The 22975-nt window shown below is 39.9% G+C and overlaps 1 protein-coding gene across 2 annotated transcripts in view; it reads right to left on the reverse strand.

Moving 5' to 3' along the window:
• Nucleotides 1-22975, reverse strand: part of PREX2 (phosphatidylinositol-3,4,5-trisphosphate dependent Rac exchange factor 2) — a 99449-nt gene that overhangs the window by 15030 nt on the left and 61444 nt on the right. For both annotated transcript variants that reach the window (XM_035125054.2, XM_035125053.2), the window contains exons 24-35: nucleotides 20955-21177; nucleotides 19530-19737; nucleotides 15209-15388; nucleotides 14500-14594; nucleotides 13475-13557; nucleotides 12824-12914; nucleotides 11265-11393; nucleotides 7799-7840; nucleotides 6634-6851; nucleotides 5426-5528; nucleotides 4338-4481; nucleotides 1910-2024 (exon numbers count right to left, since the gene is read on the reverse strand). In XM_035125054.2, coding sequence (XP_034980945.2) covers nucleotides 1910-2024; nucleotides 4338-4481; nucleotides 5426-5528; nucleotides 6634-6851; nucleotides 7799-7840; nucleotides 11265-11393; nucleotides 12824-12914; nucleotides 13475-13557; nucleotides 14500-14594; nucleotides 15209-15388; nucleotides 19530-19737; nucleotides 20955-21177 — 1631 coding nt within the window. The remainder of the gene's footprint in view (nucleotides 1-1909; nucleotides 2025-4337; nucleotides 4482-5425; nucleotides 5529-6633; nucleotides 6852-7798; nucleotides 7841-11264; nucleotides 11394-12823; nucleotides 12915-13474; nucleotides 13558-14499; nucleotides 14595-15208; nucleotides 15389-19529; nucleotides 19738-20954; nucleotides 21178-22975) is intronic.

A 22975-nucleotide genomic window follows, 5' to 3' on the forward strand; every position in this document is an offset into this window, starting at 1 on the left:
AAAATGCCAAGGAAACAGAACTAGTACAGTAAAGTCTAATTATAAAACACAACAGCAATCTGGCTGAAAGTTTGACAAGAATATATAGAGCCATTAAAATGAGACTAGGGCAGATGCTAAAAGATTTATCTGCACCTTTCTAAATTCTCAAGGTAAGTAGTTTCCTGACTATTACCATGCCTTAGCTGATTGTATCACCCTGGTATTTCACCTAGTACACAGTGTGTTCCTTATTGGCTACCAAGTATATGTTGAAATCTGGAGCAAATGGGAAGTGAGGAATTTCACGGCTTTTATTGTCTCTTCAGAAGCAGCATGGTGTGCATTGGAATGGAATTAGGTCAGTTGGGTTTGGAAGAATGTCCCATCTTGTAGATGCTTAAATCTGCAGCCTAGTTAACTTAGTCTTGTCTCCTGTTTTCCTTCAGAACAATTGGCAAACTACTTGTATTGGTTTATATTAAAATTATAGAGGATCATAATGTTTAGGAAGCTTGAAATGAACATCAGGTACATGTGCTTCTCCCTTCCCTTGCCCCACCTCTCCACTCCTCCTGTGCTGGCTTCAGCAAGGAAACCCTGGTGGTGTTCTAACTCAAGTTCCCTATTATGCCGAAAATGGGGAACCCTGGTTTAATATTTCAGCAATTTCTTACCTGCCCTTTACCACAAAATCCCAGTGGTAATTGCAACCATATAATTATATGGGGTTATTATCCACTTTTCTCCGAAACTGCTTCACCGATTGTGTTCAAATTTGAACACAACATCCAAAGTGAATGTCCGAAGGCTCTTATAAGGTTTTCAAAGACAGGTGCCACACCTCTGCCAGGTGAAACCCAAAAACCCCAATGTTCCAGAACACACCACTCAGCCGAAAGTGCATGCTGGGAAATAGAACCTTCCCTCTCAACAGCACCTCAGCTGTTGTTTACATACTAGGCCGAAGCCTTTACAGACTAGGCCGAATGGAGGTACTGACTCGCCTGGGTGGGGATTGGGGGGAGGACGGTATGGGATAGGTCAGGATACGGTGGGGCCAGTCACAGGGATGACCCGGGGTGGGGGGAAAGAGGGGGCGTGATACGTCATGGGACAGGACGGAGGGGGGGATCACAGATAAAACCCGGGGATGGGGGAAGGAGGGGGCGGGATACGTCATGGATCGGCACAGGGTGGGGGCAGTCACAGGGATTAGCCACGGCAATGTGTGGCAGGGCCAGCAATCATACAATATTAAAATATAACAAAACAATTTAGAACAAACCAAAGAATGTACATCAGACAACAGGCATGGTCTCTTAACAAGGATATTAAGATATGAACTGATTCAGTACAAGAGGGGAATGTACATGTAGGGCTGGTGCTCATTCCCTTTGTAAACTACAGTTTATTTATGAAGTTGGAGCATTACATCCAAACCATCTTTCTGCATATGAGTACAAACACTTGCAAGAAACCCTACAGAATGTTAAGTATTATTTTTAATAAACAAATTAGTCAAACTAGTTGCATTTAAGATAATGATGTTGCTGCTGCTATTTATACAGGGCTATCAGTATGCATAGTGCTTTCCGGAGACTAGAGAACAGTTCCCTGGTGCAAAGAGTTTCCAGTCTAAAATTTGCAAAGCAGAGGAAGGGGTGGCAATATGCATTTATTCAGTTGCACATGCTTAGGCTGAGTTGCAATAGGGCATGGGAGTCATACTGACTTTAATTTAGGTATTCCTACCTGAACTAATTTGTAGGTCATGTTGATACCAATGCATATTAATAATAGTTTGCAATCCTAAAAGATGCTTGTGCTTAGAGAGCCGCTAAATAGGACTTCACTTTCCCTTGTTTCAAGAGTGTGAGTCAAATAGGAGTTCTTGGATAAGACACATATAGATAAGCAGTTACCTTACCTGAGTTTTTGGTTATACTGTTTCACTTTTTCCAATGAAGCTGCATTAATCTGGGCTTGAAATTCTTCTACTGATACATTGTCCCTGTAATAATAGCCTTCCATGCTTTCTAGGGCTACAAAAGAAAATAAATATGAGTATCGATATGATTCTCTATATGATTCTTTTCTTCCGATTAAAATATGTCTAATATATGCTGAATCCCCCTGAATGGATCCCTTTGATCTGGAACCCTGAACAGTCAGGATCTCATATCATGGGAGCTGCCTATGTGTTTTTGGCAGACTCTGCAGACATGCCTCCTATAGATGGGTGGCTGTGGAATTAATTCTGAGAGTGCAGCAATAGGTTCAGTGCCATAGTCCCACTGTCTCTTTCATGTGATTTCTAATTTCTGTACTGTTTCTGTCACTGCAATTAGAAGGAACCATTTCAATTTATTCTTCAAGTATTGGCAATGCTCCTTACACATCCAGCTAGGTATGCATAGGATTGCAGTCTTAATCTTTAGTCATTGCTGAGTCTTTACCTACTCATTTAACGAGAACTTATGCAAATCTAAAGCTGATAAAATTAGAACTTAATAGGTGAGTAATCTCATTATTACATTGAAATTGGAACACATTAACTGACATTTGAGGGAAGGAGCATATTAATAAAAGATTTTGCAATTAGGAATCGCACCACTTTGATAATATAAAATTTTGAGGACTTGTCCCTCTAGGGAACAACTTGAAAATGTTCCCAATAAACAAAATTTTGTTGAAAACAGCATGTGGGTTCACAGCCTTAACTGTATACTGAATATTAATTCTGCTAAAAGTTCTTTAAATGGCCAGTTAATAAATAATTCATTTATTGCCCAACCCCTTGCGTGCTTTAAAAGTTCTTAGCTTTGTTTCTGTACAAAAGATAGTTAGTGATGTTGGTCAAATTATATACCTCTATCCTTGCATTAGATTCATAACTAGTGCATGGGACCATACAACCTACAAAGACAGAGGTGCTTATTCAATAATCCTGGAACAGGGGTCAGTTTAAAGGCATTTTCTTTTTCCATTTCAGCAAGAGTAGAAAATGACAGCATATAATAACTCCAAATCTAAATCCAACTCTAGTCATAGTTAATCCCTAGACAGGAATGCACGTCTTCACACGCATTCATCTAGTTCAATGAGGTCCAGATATTTACTGCAATGTGTATCATATAATTATAGAATTGTAAGTCTCTACCAGAGGGACCCAGGTGGCGCTGTGGGTTAAACCACAGAGTCTAGGGCTTGCTGATCAGAAGGTCGGCGGTTCGAATCCCTGCAACGGGGTGAGCTCCCGTTGCTCGGTCCCAGCTCCTGCCAACCTAGCAGTTCAAAAGCACATCAAAGTGCAAGTAGATAAATAGGGACCGCTACGGCAGGAAGGTAAATGGCGTTTCCGTGCGCTGCTCTGGTTCGCCAGAAGCAGCTTTGTCATGCTGGCCACATGACCCGGAAGCTGTCTGCGGACAAACACCAGCTCCCTCGGCCTATAGAGCGAGATGAGCGCCGCAACCCCAGAGTCAGACACGACTGAACCTGATGGTCAGGGGGCCCCCTTTACCTAAGTCTCTACCAGAGAAGAATGGCAAACCAAACTGATTGACTATGCCGAGATGGCAAAGCTGACTGGAAAACTCAGAAACAAGGAGGATAAAAATGTTATAAAAGAATGGAAACAATTACTTAGGAGACCACTGTAAGCAGAGGGAAACAAGAGCAGGATTTTGATTCACTTGTAGTGTAAAAAATCACTAAGGGCAGTATGGTTTGCTATAAAAATTGGAGTACGGATGAATATGCAGGTGTAGATGTTTAAAATGAGACCCTATGGAGGGGATGGAGGGGAAGTCTTGAGATTTAGAGAATCTCTTTATACTGATATGTTTTTATAGTTTATGTTTATTTGTACTTTGTATTTGTAAAACCAATAAAAATGATTTCAAAAATATATAATAATTATTATAGAATTGTAGAGTTGGATGAAACCACAAGGGTCATCTAGTCCAACCCCTGTGCAAAATAGGAATCTTTCACCCAACGTAGGGCTTGAACCCAAAGCCCTGAGATTAAGAGTCTCATGCTCTTTCAGATGAGCTAATCGCAGCAGAACATCCAATATTGGATGTTCATCCACACCAACTACTGGGTATTGTTTGTTTGAGTTGGGTTTTTTTTTGCAGTCTGTAAATATATAACAAGTTCAAACTTTCAAGGCAGTGTCCAAATAGCTGGAAGTGAACAACAACAACAAAAATTAACATCAAAGCTTGCATCAGGTTGTAGTCATGCACAATGCACAATTAGCATCACACAAAAATAACATGACTTCCTACAGAATGTTTGAGAAGACTACCATAGGAACATAGGAATGCTTGAGAAGACTGCCAGGATACCTTGTGCAAAGAGGACGGGGTAAATTTTAAATCCTCCACCATTCTTCAGTCTTTGAGGAAGCTGTTCAAAATGGTAACTATTAAGATAAAAGTAAACTTTCAAGGCTTGCCGGCTTCCTTCTGCTTGATATGTGATTGGCATATCTAAAAAAGAAAAGAAAAATGTTACAGTTTTATCAAATGCTAACACCCGTTCAGTATTTTTGCTACAAAAAGCTTCAAGTACTGTAAGAAAACATTAACTGAGCCAACATTTCTCATACTGGAGAAGTGGGAAAGGAGCTGTGTGTGAGAGAAGAAGGCCAGGGTTGTATGGTGGTTAAATGTTGGACTAGATCTGGGGAAACCCAGGTTCAAATCCCCTCTTGCCATGAAGCTCACTAGATGGCCCTGAACCAGTCACTATCTCTTAGCCCAGGCATCCCCAAACTTCGGCCCTCCAGATGTTTTGGACTACAATTCCCATCTTCCCCGACCACTGGTCTGTTAGCTAGGGATCATGGGAGTTGTAGGCCAAAACATCTGGAGGGCCGCAGTTTGGGGGTATCTGTCTTAGCCTAACCTACGTCACAAGATTGGTGGAAGGATGATATGGGGGTGGGGAGTACCATATAGGCTGCCTTGAACTCATTGTTCACACACACCTGGCTCCTAGCCCATTTTCAGTCTGTTGGATTCCCTTCAGGCCCTGGTCCCAGGGACTTGGCCTCCACAGCACATACATACACCTCTTTGGGCTGTCTATAGTTATCATAATTAGCATTAATATTGGTGCACACATGACATTGCACCATTGTTAAGTTAAAGGAAGGAGAAGGGCAGGGATCACCGATAATAGGAAAGTTGGGTAATTTCAGTAGTATGTGAAAGCCACAAGTTCCATTCACCTAACAATGTTTATAAAATTTGGACCTGGGCATCTGCACTGGGTCTTAAGACTAAAATTATATTCATTCCAAAGCTCTATAAACCATTCCACATGCAGGTGATATGATACAATTTAGAAAATATAAAGCTTCTATGCATTTATACTATACTATATTTTAAAGTAGCAATGGAAGGACGAACATTTATTTTATAATACTCACTTGCAACTAGAGGCTCTTGTTCAGATTGTTTAAAAGAAAATGTAACTTTCTCCAGGTCAAACAATGCAACCAATGTGTCTTCTAGCATAGCTTGTTCATCAGCCTGAAATATATATTTATATATATATATATAGAGAGAGAGAGAGAGAGAGAGAGAGTCTACTAAAGATACTTGATTGATGTATATCATTATTAACATTAACTGCAGGTGGTCACATCCTGTTTCAGTAGTTAACCCAATTAACTGATGAGTGCATGAAGATTGATGTATTTCTATTGACTTTGCACTCCATTATCTGCTGTCAAAAGATGACTGTTAGCAAGGATGAAATATAGCAGGTTAATTTACCATTTGCTATGTTGATTGTGGACTTTAATCTTATCAAATTGTAATCGTGTCTCGTGCAAATGAGTAAGCTCAGAAATTCTGCACAACAAGCTATGCTTAAATGCTTAAAATGTTTTTTGTGTTACAGTATTTAATACTTTTAAAATGCAACTGTGTATTAATGTGGCTTATAAAATAAAATGTAATATTCTCAGTGCACTTTATTGAACAAGGGGAGCATTCCTCCAGAACTTTGCCAGAAAGTAAAACTTACAGTAGCTATAACAGAAATCAAATAATCTGATTCTGAGTAATTATATTTTCTGATACCTTCCCTAGCTTATCAGCATGTTGATTAGCAAAATATAAATTTGCTTTATATTCAGCTTCTTGTTGAAGCCAGAAGCATTAAATAAAATCACCAGAAGAACAGAGATATTTTATCCTTGATACATGTAATCTACACAGACATTTGTAGCTTCCTCAAATGTACATTTAAAAAATAAACAAAAACCAAACACAAATTGATCACAATGCTTAAATAAGCACATCTACTCCTGAGGCCCCTCAGGATGGTTGCTGTTTGATTGGGTTTGGCTCCAGGATTCCAGTGGAAACCAAATGTTATTAATGCAAATTAGAGAAAAAAATAAGTAAAGTATGCAAAGCCTTTCCTTTGCCTATTGGTTCAATGTGTCAGCTTCCTGAAGAATACAGAGCCATTTGAATTAAATTTAGCACTTACAGTATATTTTTAGAAATAGTATAGGTTTTAGAAAACACACTATGAGCTTCTGGACACATGCTAATTCCAGATGCCATTGGTCAGGACAATAAGAACATTACACAGAATGGCGCAGCTGCGCACAGGAACTCTCACCAGATTTGGCGACAACAGTGACTGGAAGTGAAGGAGGACACCGGCACTGGATATCTGTTCCAACCATCTTCTGCTGGCCTCTTGTGTCTCTATTTCACACTCTTTGTTATTGTCAAACATCTGATTTAAGGCAGTCATTAACTGTTCTGAAAAAGCGCAAACTGTGGCCACCAGACTTTGGCAAAAGACCATGTCTCGCCTGAGCTGTATCTTACTATCTGTGAAGGGCACAATGAAGGGGAAAAATAAATAAGGAGAAATAAATAAACTATAAAGAAAATGCACAATGAATTGTGTCTCTCCTTCAAGAAGCAGTGCCATTATTTTCTTGGGCAAAATGTGACATTATACACAGTAGCGGCTGTCATGTGTGACAGCACAATGTCATATATGCTTCACGATCTTTGTAGATTACAGCAAAAGTTTTGACTCAGAACAATAAATAATTTAGTTATCAGATGCCACTGCATCACTTGGCACTGGCAACTATATTAGGATTCTGAAGAAGAGCAAGGAAGTCAACTATAGTTCACATTGGTGCTTCTTTTCTACCAACTTTCATTAAAAATTGCCAAATAAGTTGGGTGTCCCATGTGTTCAGTCTATAGATTGATCCCTGATAAGTCATCACTATGTCCTGTCCTGTATAGGCCTGTATATCTCAGCCTCCCCCAACCCCTTCTTTAAAAAGAAAAAAGAAAAAAAAGATGTATTTTAGTGTATCTAGGACAGGCATCTGCGGCCCTCCAGATGTTTTGGCCTACAACTCCCATGATCCCTAGCTAAGAGGACCAGTGGTCGGGGAAGATGGGAATTGTTCAAAACATCTGGAGGGCCGAAGTTTGGGGGTGCCTGATCTAGGACCTTATCTTACTCTTCTTGGTCCTAATTTCTTTTGTTAAATTTTTCACTAGCTCCCCCATTTGTAAGTATCACCCTTTATCAGACTTGACTGATACTTCTTCACGCTCTTCATCAGTTAGGGAAGGGGAAAATCACATTTAATATATTCACTTCACTTAATATGGACCACTCAATTTCTATGTTCCATTTTCTTCCATCTTTATGAGTACCCTTTGAGCTCATGAAAATATAACAAATATTCTTGGGGAGACTCAGGCAACTGCTTTGAATAGAAATACTGAAATGAATTCATTAAAATTACCTGTATATTCAAGGAGTGCCAAGAGGGCCCTTGCTTTCACCTCTGGGGAAGAAAAGGACAGACACGTAAGCCAAAATCCTGTTTTGGACTCAGATTTGACCACACTTTGCCCTTCTTTCTATTGATTTCTTCCAATCTTCTAATTATACATCTTCTGAATAATCATGCTTATTGTATTCATTTTCCAAATTAAATAATAAAATAGCAATATATGCTAAACAGGTTAGCTGACTACTGAATTTCTAGTAAGCTTTGAATATGCGAATTTGTAGTTATATGAGCATGGGAATTCATATTCTGCAGTACAATCCAACCTATGACTACTCAAAAATAAGCCACATTCAGTTCCATGGCAAGGTAAGTGTCCATACGATTACAGCCTAGCCTTCTAGTTCAACAGTTTTAGAAGTTGGCATTTGTTTCTTTCAATCATTTCTTAGAAGCTACATGAAGATTTAAAAAAAAGGGTAAATCTTAATATTGGTTTTTTAATTAACTACATTGATTTCTAGGAATTCTATTCTATACAGCAATTGATGCATTTGCAGTGTTGACTATGTCATGTTGAACTGATTCCTGTTCTCATCCCAAATTCATGCCTAAAGATTCCCAGTGAAGCTGGAATTCTGCTAGAATTTGCATTTGGCTCACTAAGTATATCTAATTAAAGGTAAAGGGGCCCCTGACCATCAGGTCCAGTCGTGTCCGACTCTGGGGTTGCGGCGCTCATCTCACTCTATAGGCCGAGGGAGCCGGCGCTTGTCCGCAGACAGCTTCCAGGTCATGTGGCCAGCATGACAAAGCTGCTTCTGGCAAACCAGAGCAGCGCACGGAAACGCCATTTACCTTCCCGCCGGAGCGATCCCTATTTATCTACTTGCACTTTGATGTTCTTTCGAACTGCTAGGTGGGCAAGAGCTGGGACCGAGCAACGGGAGCTCACCCCATAGCAGGGATTCGAACCGCCAACCTTTTGATCAGCAAGCCCTAGACTCTGTGGTTTAACCCACAGCCCCACTAGGATCCCTTTTTAAAAAAAGGACTCTCATATCCAAGTCAAAAAAATTCCTTCAGTAGCACCTTAAAGACCAACTAAGTTTATATTTTGGTATGAGCTTTCGTGTGCATGCACACTTCTTCAGATACACTGAAGTGTGCATGCACACGAAAGCTCATACCAAAATATAAACTTAGTTGGTCTTTAAGGTGCTACTGAAGGAATTTTTTTATTTTGCTTCGACTCAGACCAACACGGCTACCTACCTGTAACTATATCCAAGTCAGTTTTCCAAATATACCCTTTTTCTTTATTCCTTAATCTGTCACTCATATACTCTGTGCTTACTGGTTCCAGCCTCTCTCACTCCTGGATTCATGAATGTCCAGGTTCTATGCTTATTTATTAGAAAATTATGCTGCTTTATATAATAAAAAATCCTAAGCAGTTTGCATAAAAACAAGAATAACACAAGAATAACCATCAAAACATTCCCTAAAGATAAAAACCAAACAAAAAGTATGCATCACAGATAAGACTGAGCAATGTACCAAACAGAATAAAAATGTATGAGTCAGAGTACACAAAATATATAGTTTAAAGAGGCATTAAAAAGTTATTAATGCATCTGCCTCACAAATTACCCAAGGGAGTACATTCCAGAATGTGGACGCTACCACTGAAAAGGCCTGCTTCTGCATTGTCAAGAAGTGATAAATTGTTTGGAAGATCTTAAAAAGCTCAGTTTGATCTATATAGAGGAAAGCAGACTGTGGCTTATCCTGGCCCCAAGTTTAGAACTTTACATACCAACAAAACATTAAACTTGCTCTCTAGCAGCTTTCGCTTCCAAATGAGACTCAAGAGTAGTCAGTTTGCCAACGTATGGACAGCCAAATTATCCCTGTAATTGAATGGTCATAGTTGGCAGAGCAATTGAAGCTGGTAAGGTGTATTCTGAGCCACGGAGGTCACCCAGACCTGTAGAGTCAGTGATGGATCTAGGAGCATCCCAAAACTATGCACCTGCTGTTTCAGAGGAGCTATAACCCCATCAAGAGCAGGTGCGCACCCCAACTGTGAGACTTGGGAATTGCCTGTCCATTGGGTCTCCCATCAGGATTCAGTTGCTGCTTTTTAGCATTCCTCCTGCCCGTGGCTGCATCAATGCCCTGTTTTAGGGCATGCATGGCCTCTCTTGATTCAGATGTTACATAGAAATGCTGGGTGTCATCAGCATATTCGTGACACCTTGCCTCAAATTAACTATGATTTAAAACACTATCCTTCTGCCATCACAATCAGCAGAACTTCTCATTAATATCTAGCTACAATTTCAGTGAACCAATGCAACTGCCAAATGCATACCGAAATGCACACCAGGCAGCTTAATTAATCATCCTTATCTGTCCCTGGTCACATTACAAGTCTTTTTAAAATTCATCTGCTGGCCTTGAATATATTTCACATTCAATTAAACATTTTCACCTATTTCCAAAGGAAACTAAGTAGCTCTGGTCCATTTTTGTAGGACAGCTTTTGTTGTGTATTTCTAATAATCTCCTTTCTATCTAAGTGAACAAACCAAGTGAAATCTTAGAAAAATCATGGTATGAATAGAATGAATTTTCTATTTTTATCCTCATTATTCACTACTAAAATCAATTAAAGAGCAGTGAATATTTTAATATTACATCTATGTTTAATCACCAATCATCATTTAATTTGGTATTCTGCATACACACTATAAAAAACTATGACCAAAAGCCCACTGGCCCCTGATTTTCATCGTAGATTACTTTAGTTAACTTCCATAACAAATCAGCAAACTTTCAATCACAGCATACTTGGTTCACCAAAATGAGTTTAGATGCTAGTCAAAAGAGATTTTCTGCTCTCTGTTTGGGTATTTGCAAATTCTAGATGCAGCTCAGGAGACATTAAGTATATTCAAATTTAAGTTAAAATACTGATAATGGATTATGCTTACAATGCGCAGAAAGATGCAGCTTTTATTAAACAGGAATTTGGACATGTTAGCCAACTATGCTGAGATTTTTCCTTTATCTACAAAGTGACTGCAGGCAGGATGGGGTGAACTAGCAAGAGAAAACCAATAATCAAGAAGACCTTGTAGAGGCTACTGCTACAGCTCAAGCACAAGATATTACTGATGGCTTCTCCAGAGTAGTCCTACCTACTAGTTCCTTGCAGTCACCAGGCGGGATGACTGGAGAAACTGATATCATAGCTCATGAATTATCCACATTGCATCAAAGAAGGCAATGATGACTCAAATTTCTGAACACAGGTGTAGGGTCTCCCATTAGCAACATTAGTCTCCATTGACTCGGCTAGTCAGGCTACTGGTATTTTTTTTGGAATATACATTATTCCTCAAAAGATTCTATAAATCTCAGAAGCTCTATCTCAGAAGTATGACAAAACTATCTATGATAAATGAGTTACCTTCAACAAGTTTTCTGATGTTTTGGGAAAGGTTTTGGACACTGCTAGGGAGATTCCAGGGATCTTGTTTGATGTGAAGTCTCAGTCTCTTTGGGCAGCTGAGTTTAGGTCCAATCTCTTGCTGAAACTCTGATCAAAAGCAAAATTACTTCTTTAATTTGTTATCATTTTATTTTGCTCCATAAGTATAGTGAACTTAAATATTGAAGGCGAGCCTTCAGATTCATTTCCTTGAGTAAAGACCTATTGTATTTAATTCTCTGAATAAACATTTTCATTCAACACCAGCACTAATTTAATTGGGCATAAATAGAATGCAACACTTCATAATATTTTTCCTAATAATAATAATAATTTATTATTTATACCCCGCCCATCTGGCTGGGTTTCCCCAGCCACTCTGGGCGACTTCCAACTGAATATTAAAAACAATACAGCATCAAACATTAAAAACTTCCCTAAACAGGGCCACCTTCAGTTGTCTTTTAAAAGTAAAATAGTTGCTTATTGCCTTGACATCTGCTGGGAGGGTGTTCCACAGGGCAGGCGCCACTACCGAGAAGGCCCTCTGCCTGGTTCCCTGTAACCTCACTTCTTGCAGTGAGGGAACCGCCAGAAGGCCCTCGGCGCTGGACCTCAGTGGACGATGGGGGTGGAGACACTCCTTCAGGTATATAGGACCGAGGCTGTTTAGGGCTTTAAAGGTCAGCACCAACACTTTGAATTGTGCTCGTAAACGTACTGGGAGCCAATGAACAGGGGCGTAGCAAGGGGGCAATGGGGCGGGCCGCCCCATGTGCCACCCTGGAGGGGGGTGACACTCAGCACGCCCCCCGTGAGCGAGCAGCCAGCCGCTGCCCGGTAAAAAGCCTCGCTCCGTGGCTGGCTGCTCGCTCACTTGCTTGGCCGGCGTGCGCTTTGCTTCTTCCTGCTTGGGCGGAGGCGAGGGGCGGCCGCTGACCCCCCCTCCCTGGCCCGCCCCTGGCCCAGGAACAAGGGCGCACCAAGTAGGTGAGCATGTGCTATACGGAGCGACGCTGTGCATGCACTGTATGGAGCGACGCTGCACATGCGCCATACGGAGCAGGTTGCTGCTCCGAGTGCCCGAGTGGCTAGCTACCCCGGTGCCAATGAAGATCTTTCAGGACCGGTGTTATATGGTCTTTTAAAAGATCAGTATGAACACAATCTTAATAAAACAATTAGAACTCCAATTCTAAAAGTTTATTAATTGACAGTTTTACATTGTTTAAGATGTTGTATGAAAATGGTTGGACAAATAAAAGCATTGCCATGTGAGTGTTCTTGGCAAGAGCATTCAAAAACAGGGAAGGTCCTCTCCCTAGTTATCACCCTCCTAACTTCAGAAGGTAGCAGAACACAGAGGACAGTCTCAGAGAACCATCTTGAAATTCAGGCTGTTTCATGTGACAGAATAGGACCCTTTAATATTATTTCATATTAAAAAATATTCTGTTTTTTAACTCCAGTGCTATATTAACAGGTGTATCTATCTTCTGTTTCTGTTTGAAACCCCATTGACTGCCATACTTGCTTACCTTGCAAGCTTCGACCTGGTGTGAAGAACTTTGTCTGCTCAAAAGCTCTTGCCACTGCTGGTCCTTTAAGTAGATTGATAATTGAATCTACCTGTAGATGGTGAAAACGTAACTAGCTTTTTAAAAAAAGTTTATGTTGGATCCATCAAGACAAACATAAAATGTAAGTGCATGTTTTACCTTTGAGACAAATAGAAGCTTTGGAATAAGATCAAGAATATGAATATGGAAAGGGTGAAATGCCTCTCTGACAGTGCCACAGTTGTAATCTGACCCCATACTCCATTACTGCTTTTAACTTTAAAATGTTAGGTTTCCTGGGAACATGTACTAAGTCAGACCACATTGGTCCAACTAGCTGGACTGGCAGTGACCCTCTAGGATTTCAGACTTGAGTCTTTTCCCAACCCTACCTAGAGATGCTAGGGACCTTTTGCATGCAAAGCAGGCTCATGCCTAAGAATACATTCTGGAGAAGAATAAATATCTAAGGCACAGCATTTGAAATAACGATGCAAGCCAGAAAGAGAGGGGAAATTGCTACAGATAATTTTCACAATGCATCCCTGTATAGTCTCATTTTATTAGAAGATAGCACTGTTTTTGCACCGCAAAAAAATCATAGAATCATAAATGGTAATAATTCAATACCTGACCAAAAAGATGCTCCAGACAACCATGGAGTTTGTCCTGCTTGTCATGAGAGATGCGTATACTTAAAGGAAGTTCATCACCTATTAAAACAATATTTGAAATTATTATGGGCTTTTGAATTTAACAGACTGTACAAACCTTACACGTGGATCACTTTGTTGCACAGAAAAGCCATACAGTATGTTACATTAGGGGACTAATATTGCTGCCATATGCTATGGCACTGCTTGTGCTTCCAGGACAGGGTATTCTAAAGGTGAAATGACCATCTCATTCCTTTTCTACTACAGCTGCTTTCCTTTTAGCTTTCCTCACAGTTTTATTGAAGCTAATTGCAGTCCATCTAGTCCATTTCATTCCTCATCCCAGTTCTTGAAATGTCAGGGCTTTGTGGGGGAAGGTGGTAAAACTTGCTATTTCTCAACATCTTTCACTTTTAACTAGTAATGACTGAGTATTTCAATGGCCTGGCAGAGGAAGAAAAGAGGAGTTGTTTGTTTGATTTAAGAAAGAAGAAGAAGAAATCCTGAAATGGCAAAGCAATGGTAAATGTCAGGTGTTAAAGCGTTGTATGGCTGTTCTATGCTTGAGTGTTGGAAATGTTGAGTTCTCAGCATCTAACTAAGGTAACTTTGAAGCACAGGGAATTGAGGTTGCACTCATTACTGAATCGGGAGCTTTGCACTGACAACACTGGCCTTCGTTCTTTGTTCACTGTTCTCAAGCCATTGGTGGTAGTGGTGAGGAGATTAAGATGATTCTTGCAGCCAGCCTAATTTTCACATACCGGTAAGTATTTTGCAAGATCAAAGGACAACACTTCCTACAGATTCACTTTATTTGCATCAGAAATTGAAGCATCTGTAGAGCTAACTGAAGCATGCATTAAAGCAAAAAGAAAGACAAACATTCTTTTCATCTACTTCAGAAGGGAAGTAGACAAACCCATCTAGTTAACAAATCGCATACAATTTCCTTTAACAAAGTACATTTGGTGCGGGTGGGGGGGGTCACAAAATTACCTGAATCCATTTCATCACTGTGAAAAAAGGAACTGCATTGACTACTGGAAATACTGGTAAAAGATGCACTAGAATTTCTATTGCTGTTGCAATCACTGAATAGAGAAAAGAAAACACATTATAAATCCTCTTGGAACATTTATATTTAAACAGCAGCTTTTCCATCCTTTTATCTTTTTCTCTTGACCAAGCACCTCTTTACAGTTCCTAATCTAAGTTATGCAGGCTGTACATTTTGTGAGCAAGAAAGCTCAACATTTTAAAATTGAACAGAATAATACCAAAGGCCACAATCCAACAGAGTTTAAGCTAAGTGAGCTTCAGTCCATTGAAATAAACAAATCAAATGTCTGTTAATTATAACACTATATCACATCTTTTTTATTAAGTGTTCTTTTAACCATACAAAGTTTTTAAGTAACAACAAAATGCTTGTCATTGGTATGAGCTTTCGTGTGCATGCACACTTCTTCAGATACCTGCATGCATGCACACAATATGTGCATGCACACGAAAGCTCATACCAATGACAAACTTAGTTGGTCTCTAAAGTGCTACTGGAAGGAATTTTTTATTTTTGTTTCGACTATGGCAGACCAACATGGCTAGCTACCTGTAAGCAAAATGTTTGAACAGCTTTATATGCACCAACAACTGAATACATGATTCATTCATTATTCTCTTATCCTTGATGGAGGTAAGAGTTTACCTGTATGAATCCCGGTTGCTAATGGTGTCATGACCAGAATCTTCTTGTTCATCAGCTGCTACACTGAAACAGACCTTTTTCTCATTTCGTTCTCCTTTTTCGCTATCACTGTCTGTTGGTGTTAATGGCTCGTGGTTTTTTCGTTCTGATTGTGGAGAGTATGTTATTGAAGAAAGGAGGCTGAAATGGGATAAATTCAGCTACTGTAAGTAAGGATTTTTTTTATTTTTGAAAAACAGTAATGCTACAAATACAGTATGAAAACTAGCATATGCCAAAGTGGACATGGTACTGTCCTAAAATTCAGCAGAATTATAAGATATAAATAATAATAATCAGTATGGCTTAGCTCACACCGCATCTAATCAAGCACACTCAACTTAAGACAGGAACCACTGTCCAAATCATTGTTAGGTTAGCCCTTCTTATAGAAGCTTTGACAGTAATTGTGTACCTGGATCAGCAGGTTAGACTCCAGCAGATCTGCAGCTGAGTTAGGTGGTTCTTGGTGTAGCTGGGCTATGCCAATTTGACTCCCTCATTCTCAGCTCAGCCAGAGAGATCGGTGTATCTGCCCCATCCCCACACAGCTCGCTGAGCTGAGCCCAGCAGATCATAAGATGGTGTAAACACTGAAAAAGTGGCCAGGGGCATAGTGTGGGTGGGACCAAGGGCAAGGGTATAGGCTGCTTCCTAAGCCTGTTCAACTTGGCCATGTGTCCTAGCAACCTGGCATAAATCAAGCTGACAGAAAGGGTGGTGTAACTCAGACACTATTCTAAAGGCTTATTTTCCCTCTGCCAGACTTAGGCAGCACTAGTCTCACTCCTAAATGGAAGCTGGATCTGGTGTGACTCTGTGCCAGCTTAATTTACATCATCTTGCTTTATGCCAGCTTCTTGTGAATAGGATTGTTTCCTTAATGTATCAATATAGAATTAGAGGACCAAGGTACAATAATCTCTAGGAGAAACTAATTTTAGTAAATGCAGCTAGTATGATTATGTGAGAACAACAGTGACACAATCCAATGATTATTCTTACAACCCAATGGGTGTGTGTGCCTCAACTGCTTAGTGACATACCACAAAAGGAAATTGTGCATTCATAATAAATGCAAACAGATTTTTTTTTCTAAATTAAATGAAAGGCATACAATTTTGCCATAATTTAGGGGCTTAGCAATATATGCATTAAGGTGCACTGCTACAGTTAGACACTGCCATCTTTCCATCTACGGTGATTAAACAATGCATGAAATCCTGAAACAAACTTATCAGACTCAAAAAGTGGAAGCATAAACAGCAGCACTCAAGCCCTCCAAGCACTCAGCTGCTATATTCAAATTTTACAGTCTTGGCATCAGTAGTAGGAAAGGAATGTTCATCACCATTTCGCATAAAGCAGCAAAAGGAAATAGCCCAGGGGCAATGTAAGTGTTACCGGTATTCTTATTAGCACAAATGTACCTATGCATCTTATTGTGCATCAGTGCAAATTTTAGCATTTAATCACGAAACTCTTGCATGATGGGCAATAAAATTTATTGGAAATAATCATTTTTGCCAAGTACTACTCTGTGGCAGGGAGGAATCAAGTACTTCTTACAAATAATGTAAGAAGTACTTACATTATTCTACTTACAGCAGAAACAGAGCACAAATAGGATGTAAAATAGGATTACAAAGTATTGCCTGCTCTGGTTGCTAGTTGCTCTCCTGTGGAGAGGTCCCTGGGACCTTGTGCATCCTGTATACATTGGTCTAATGATACTAGGGTGTGATAGAACTCCAGAAACTAGGCATTGTGTAAATTGATACTGACAGCCAGACAATCCTGGCCTCATTTTTCCTATTCTTCCACAGAGATTTAAAAATAGGCTTCTGGGTATCCTGTTTCCTGTACAAAACTGCTTTCTTTCAGAACAATTAAATGCGGGCAGCCTATAAGCCCATAAGGAATAGTGATAAGAAGCCTGAGAATTCTAAGTATTAAAAAGTTTGTACCCTTTGTTCAATCTGTACATCTTAAATATGATTTTCTACTGGTTCACTTTATACAGAATTCTTTTACAATATAAATACTTTATGTAAGATTCTCTTGTGTATTGTTAACGTTTGCAACTATGTGACTCACACAATTTATGTTTTCTTAATTATATCATTTTTACTCCAGCATGAAAAAAATAGGAAAGTTACTGGTGCTACATCACAGAAGTCTAGAGAACAGAAAAGAAATGACAGTGAGAGTTACCAAGTAAAAAAGCTACTGAAATAATAACTGAGACTGAAAATGTAAATATTGATCAAAAGAGATTGATGATTTTAAAGAAAGTATAACAACTTTCCCTTGTTTCACTCTGTGGCTATTTCACTCTGTGATATTTCAGCTTTATAATGTATTTATTCATAAATGAAATGTGAACAGTTCAATATATCATCTGAAAAAAATACAAATTATTTGAAATTGTGTTGCAACTCTTGGAAAAAGATGTACATAAATATGTCAGTGAATGTGTTCGTTCGACTTTTTGTTCATCAATTTCGGTTATAAAAGCAATTGCACTGGTCCAGTATTTATGATTAATTGGGAAAGTTGTGTTTATTTAAAACGAATCTTTTTCAGTAGAGGAGCTATCACTGAAACCTTTCGCCTAAGGAAGTCAGTCAGTCACCACTGACTTTTAGGAGGTTAGTTTAAACCCATTTAATCAGGAAGATGTTAATGTTATGGAGTGTGTGAGGGGGGGAGAGATAGAGCTACTATTCAGGGCTGGCCCAAGACATTTTTTGGCTTGAGGCAAAGATAAATTTGGCACCTTTCTCCATTCCAGATAAAGAAGCTAACTGGACTGACAGCTGAATCTTAATTCAACATTGCTGATGAGGTAGTGTGCACCACCACACCTGAGGCAGAGACGCAAGGTTTTTTTTGGGGGGGGGGAGGACACACCACATCCTCCTGTCCCAACTCAGGGGAATGGCTGAGGTGCTTAAGAGAAACAGCAAGGGGGAGGGGAGATTATTGCCTCTTTCTTGTTTCTATTTATTATGTATTTAGTGTCTTTATATTGTGATTTTATGTTGTGAACCACCCTGAGACCTGTGGGTATAGTAAAGGTAAAGGGACCCCTGACCATTAGGTCCAATCGTGACCGACTCTGGGGTTGCGGCGCTCATCTTGCTTTAAGGGAGCTGGCGTTTGTCCGCAGACAGCTTCCGGGTCATGTGGCCAGCATGACAAAGCTGCTTCTGGAGAACCAGAGCAGCACACGGAAACGCCATTTACCTTCCCACTTGGAGCAGTACCTATTTATCTACTTGCACTTTGACGTGCTTTTGAACTGCTAGGTTGGCAGGAGCTGGGACCAAGCAATGGGAGCTCACCCCGTCGCGGGGCTTCGAACCACCGACCTTCTGATCGGCAAGCCCTAAGCTCTGTGGTTGAACCCACAGCGCCACCTGGGTAGAGGGAAGTATACAAATGTACAGTAATTAATATACTACTACCACTAGTACTACTACTGGCCACATGACCTGGAAGCTGTACGCTGGCTGCCTTGGGCAATAAAGCGAGATGAGCACCACAACCCCAGAATCTGTCACGACTGGACCTAATGGTCAGGGGTCCCTTTACCTTTAGTACTACTACTACTACTACTAATAATAATAATAATATCCCCCAGCATCTGCCACTTGAAGCGGTTGCCTCACTTTGCCTAATGGTTGGGACATTCCTGCTTCTGTTTTTTTAAAATAAAAAAATCTTATATTTAATACAGTAACATTTTGCTGTGGTTTTTATTGTATCACGTTGTATTATTTTAAATTGCCGGCTGCTTAAAGAGGTCATGTGAGCAGTATGTACATCTTGGAAATAATTAAATAGGATTTAATCCACCCCGCCTTATACCCTTTGCTATCATTTTCTGCCAATTTTATATTGATTTTTTAATATTGATTTTAGGGAACTGCATTGTTCCAACGGCCTTTATCCTTTTACCCCTTGACTTATATGAATGTGCCAATGAGTCAGATCATCTAACTCACTTCTGTCTATTCTAGCTTAAAGAAGCTCTCCAAGGTCTCAGGCTGAGGTACTTTCCAGCCATGCTTCCAAAATTTATCTATCTATCTATCTATGAAGTGCCAGGTATCTAACCCAGGGTGTGCAGCACACAAAAAAATCTACCACCACTGAGCTATAGCCCTCACAGAAAAGTCCAATACATAGGCTAAGATACAATGTTAGGAAGGGCTCATTTAAAAGCAAATTTATGTCTTAATGTCCAAAATCCCTACATTCCATATATTTTACTTACTCGTCTATTTGAGAAACACAGTTTTCCACCTCTTTTAGTGCAGCTTGCAGTTTGCACAACAGTTTCTGATAGACATCTTGTGTTTCCAGATCCTCTTCTTTTAACAGATACCTCAAACCATGGCCATCTTGTTGACCCAAGGAGTGTCCCGATGGAGCTGCCATAGTGGTAATTGTATGCTGTACATAAACCATGGGACTCAGTTTACCTGGGCAGGAAGGAAATAATATAAAATGCATAAGTAGGTTATCAGGTATGTTAGTCTCTGTAGTTGTAGCTCACTTATTTTGAACCATAGCAGATAATACATTTTTCATGAATCCAGTTAATAATCACACTGAGTTTTTTAAAAGTTTTTTTATACATTCAACAAAGGAGCTATTTGATATTGAAAATCCAACTATGCATAACAATCCATTTTTATTTTTATTTTGCAAATTGCTTGCTAGTGAAACATTAGTTCTGTTATTCAAGGGTTATAAAAGTCTGTTTAAATAGCCCAAGCACTGAAGGATCAAACATTTTGGCAAAATCTGCCAGTGCCTAACTGGTTATTAGTTTGCTTTATGCTAAGAAAATAAAAGAAAATGATTAAGAAAATGGCAGCTTTTGATACCATACACTATGGTATCCTCCTGAATCAGCTGTGTGGGATGGCTATTGAGGGCACTGTTTTGCAGTGGTTTCACTGCTACCTAGAGGATCATGTCCAGAAAGTAGCATTGGGAGACTGTGTTTCAGCTACATGGTCTTTGCACTATGGTGTACCACAATGTCATGTCTTGTCCTCAACGTTGTTTAACAAATATATGAAATCACCGTGCGGTCATTAGGAGTTTTGGGGCAAAGTGTCAACAATTTGCTGATGACACACAGCTGTACTTCTCCATAACATGTGAGTCGGGGCAGCTGTGTATAATCTGGACTGTGCTTTGTGTGCAGTAGTGGGCTGGATGAGGGGCAATAAACTCAGCTTGAACCATGAGAAGATGAAGGTGCCATAGATTAGTAGTTCCTGTATCTGGAAGATTGAGCAGTTGCCTGTTCTGGGTGGGGTTGCTCTCCCTTTGAAAGAACAGGCTCAGAGTTTGGCGGTGCTCTTGGCTCCAGTTCTGTCACTGGGAATTTATGAGTAGCTAGGAGTGCCTTTTACCAGCTGTGGCTGATATGTCAGCTATGGCCATGCTTGGGACAGGGAGGGTCTGGCCATGGTGATCCATGCATTGGTAACCTCAAGGCTTGATTTCTGGAACATGCTCTATGTGGAATTACCTGGCTGCTGCAAAATGCTGCAGTTGATGTTGATGGGGACAGACTATCGCCGGCGTTTCTTGGACACACTAGCATGGGCTCAAATGTTGAGGGGTAGTTTTCAGATAGGTAGGTAGAGGAAGGTAGATAGCTAGAGCTCATATTGAAGCTTACCTTGGTCAGTGTGTTTGTTTTCTTTTTCATGGGAATGATGTTTTCTGCTCTCTAGCTGAACACCAAAAGCACTGCCAACTGACGTTGAAGTTTTAGGATATGAGACTTCCATCACGTTGATATGGCAGTTAGTTGGGCAGAAGTCACTGCTGTGCAGTGGTGAAATCTTTGACTTTGCTTGCTTGAAGGTAGGCCAAGCTCGGTTTTTTAGCACCCGTGAAAACTGCAGGGGGAGGGTAGAGTATATTAGCAACTACTAAAAGGTTTAAATATAGTTAGCTCTATTTATTTTTCAGGTATGAGGAAAATTCTCTCTCACGCACTTTAGTATTCCCCAGCCTGATAGGTGGAACTGAACTGAAGTTTGACTTCTTGAAATAGAACAATGTTCTTTCTCTGTGTCCATGCCTAACCTCATATTGCTTTTTACAGGAGAAGAGAGGAAGAAGATTGCAGGTGAGTCCAAGTGCTAATTCTATTATTCTAATCACTAACTATGGGAACAATAGTTTGAAAAGCAATTAAAAGCAAAATGAATAATCCTGTGGCAGCCTAAGACAGAATGAACCCTTATCCTATTTCATTAATTTAGATATTTTTATTTATTTTATTTTACTTTTTTACTTTTATATTATTTTAAATTCTATTTTATTTTACTTTTTTATTTTACTCTACATCAAGTTGGTGTATCTGGTTCTCCCACTCCTCATTTAATCCCTACAACAATCCTGTGAGGTAAAGACAGTGACTGGCCCACCGTCACTGAGGGAGCTTTTCATGGCTGAGCGGAAATTTGACCCCTGTCCTAGTCCAACACTCTAACTATACCACACCGGCTTCCTGCCTTTCCAGGAAAATCCCCAAAAGGCAGTTTATAATCAGTCTTAAAACAATACAAGAAAAGAACAGCTATATAAAGTCAGACATGATTCGCTGGGTGGGGTAGAATTGCTGTGCTAGCTTGTAATCCAGAGCCAAGCCGGAGCATTTGCAGTGACCTTCCACATTGCATCAGGCCTCTACCTCCCAGTAAGCAATAGTGAACAGTTCTGCCCCACTCATCAAATCACTTGTAGAAAGATGAGAATTAATCAACAGGCAAAACAAGCAACAAACAAACCATTCAGGGACAACGAATTTTTTAAACAGGAGGCTTGATGTGAATCTCATGGAGGTAATTGCTGAAGTAGCCCCAGCTGGCTCCAATCAATTGATATTTTGGTACCCACATAGCATAGCCTAGGAATGCAGACTTTTAATTCTAACCAAAGTAGGTACCTTTTCTTGCAGATCAATAGGCACAGTGCACTCCTACACCCACAAACAAAAACACACATTTATGCTCCTGTGTGCAGCTTTGGTTTTCAATAAAATCAACAGGTTATTGAGTCTGTACAATAATTTTTTTCTATATTGTGTGTAACGTTGATAATATTTCTATCCAAGTAGGTTTGTGTGGATATATTAAACTTAAACACGTGAAACTGCAACAAGGAAGAAACAAGGGCACTTAAATAGGAAGAACGGCAGTATAGTCAAACCTTGGTTGTCGAACGTAATCCATTCTGGAAGACCGTTTGACTCCCTAAATGTTTGACAACTGAGGCGTGGCTTCCAATTGGTTGCAAGAGCTTCTTGCACTCAAGCGGAAGCTGCGTCGGATGTTTGAGTTCCGAAGAATGTTCAAAAACTGGAGCATTTACTTCCGGGTTCTTGGTGTTCAGGAGCCAAAATGTTCGAAAATGGAGCCGTTTGGGAACTGATGTTTGACTGTACGTTTTTCACATTTAAATCTCCCACACATTGTCTCCCACAGGTGCCAAATGGCTAGTTCATAGCTGCCAAGTTTTCCCTTTTCTCGCGAGGAAGCCTATTCAGCATAAGGGAAAATCCCTTTAAAAAAGGGATAACTTGGCAGCTATGGGCTAGTTACAACTTAAGTCAAACGTAAGTTCCACATTTCTTTTCATGCATGTGTTGGAAAAAGTGGGGACTATTACCCAGGCCTTAAAACTTCTCTG

Source organism: Zootoca vivipara, chromosome 8 (genome assembly GCF_963506605.1).
Source record: "Zootoca vivipara chromosome 8, rZooViv1.1, whole genome shotgun sequence".
In the NCBI taxonomy this organism is placed as follows: Eukaryota; Metazoa; Chordata; class Lepidosauria; order Squamata; family Lacertidae; genus Zootoca; species Zootoca vivipara.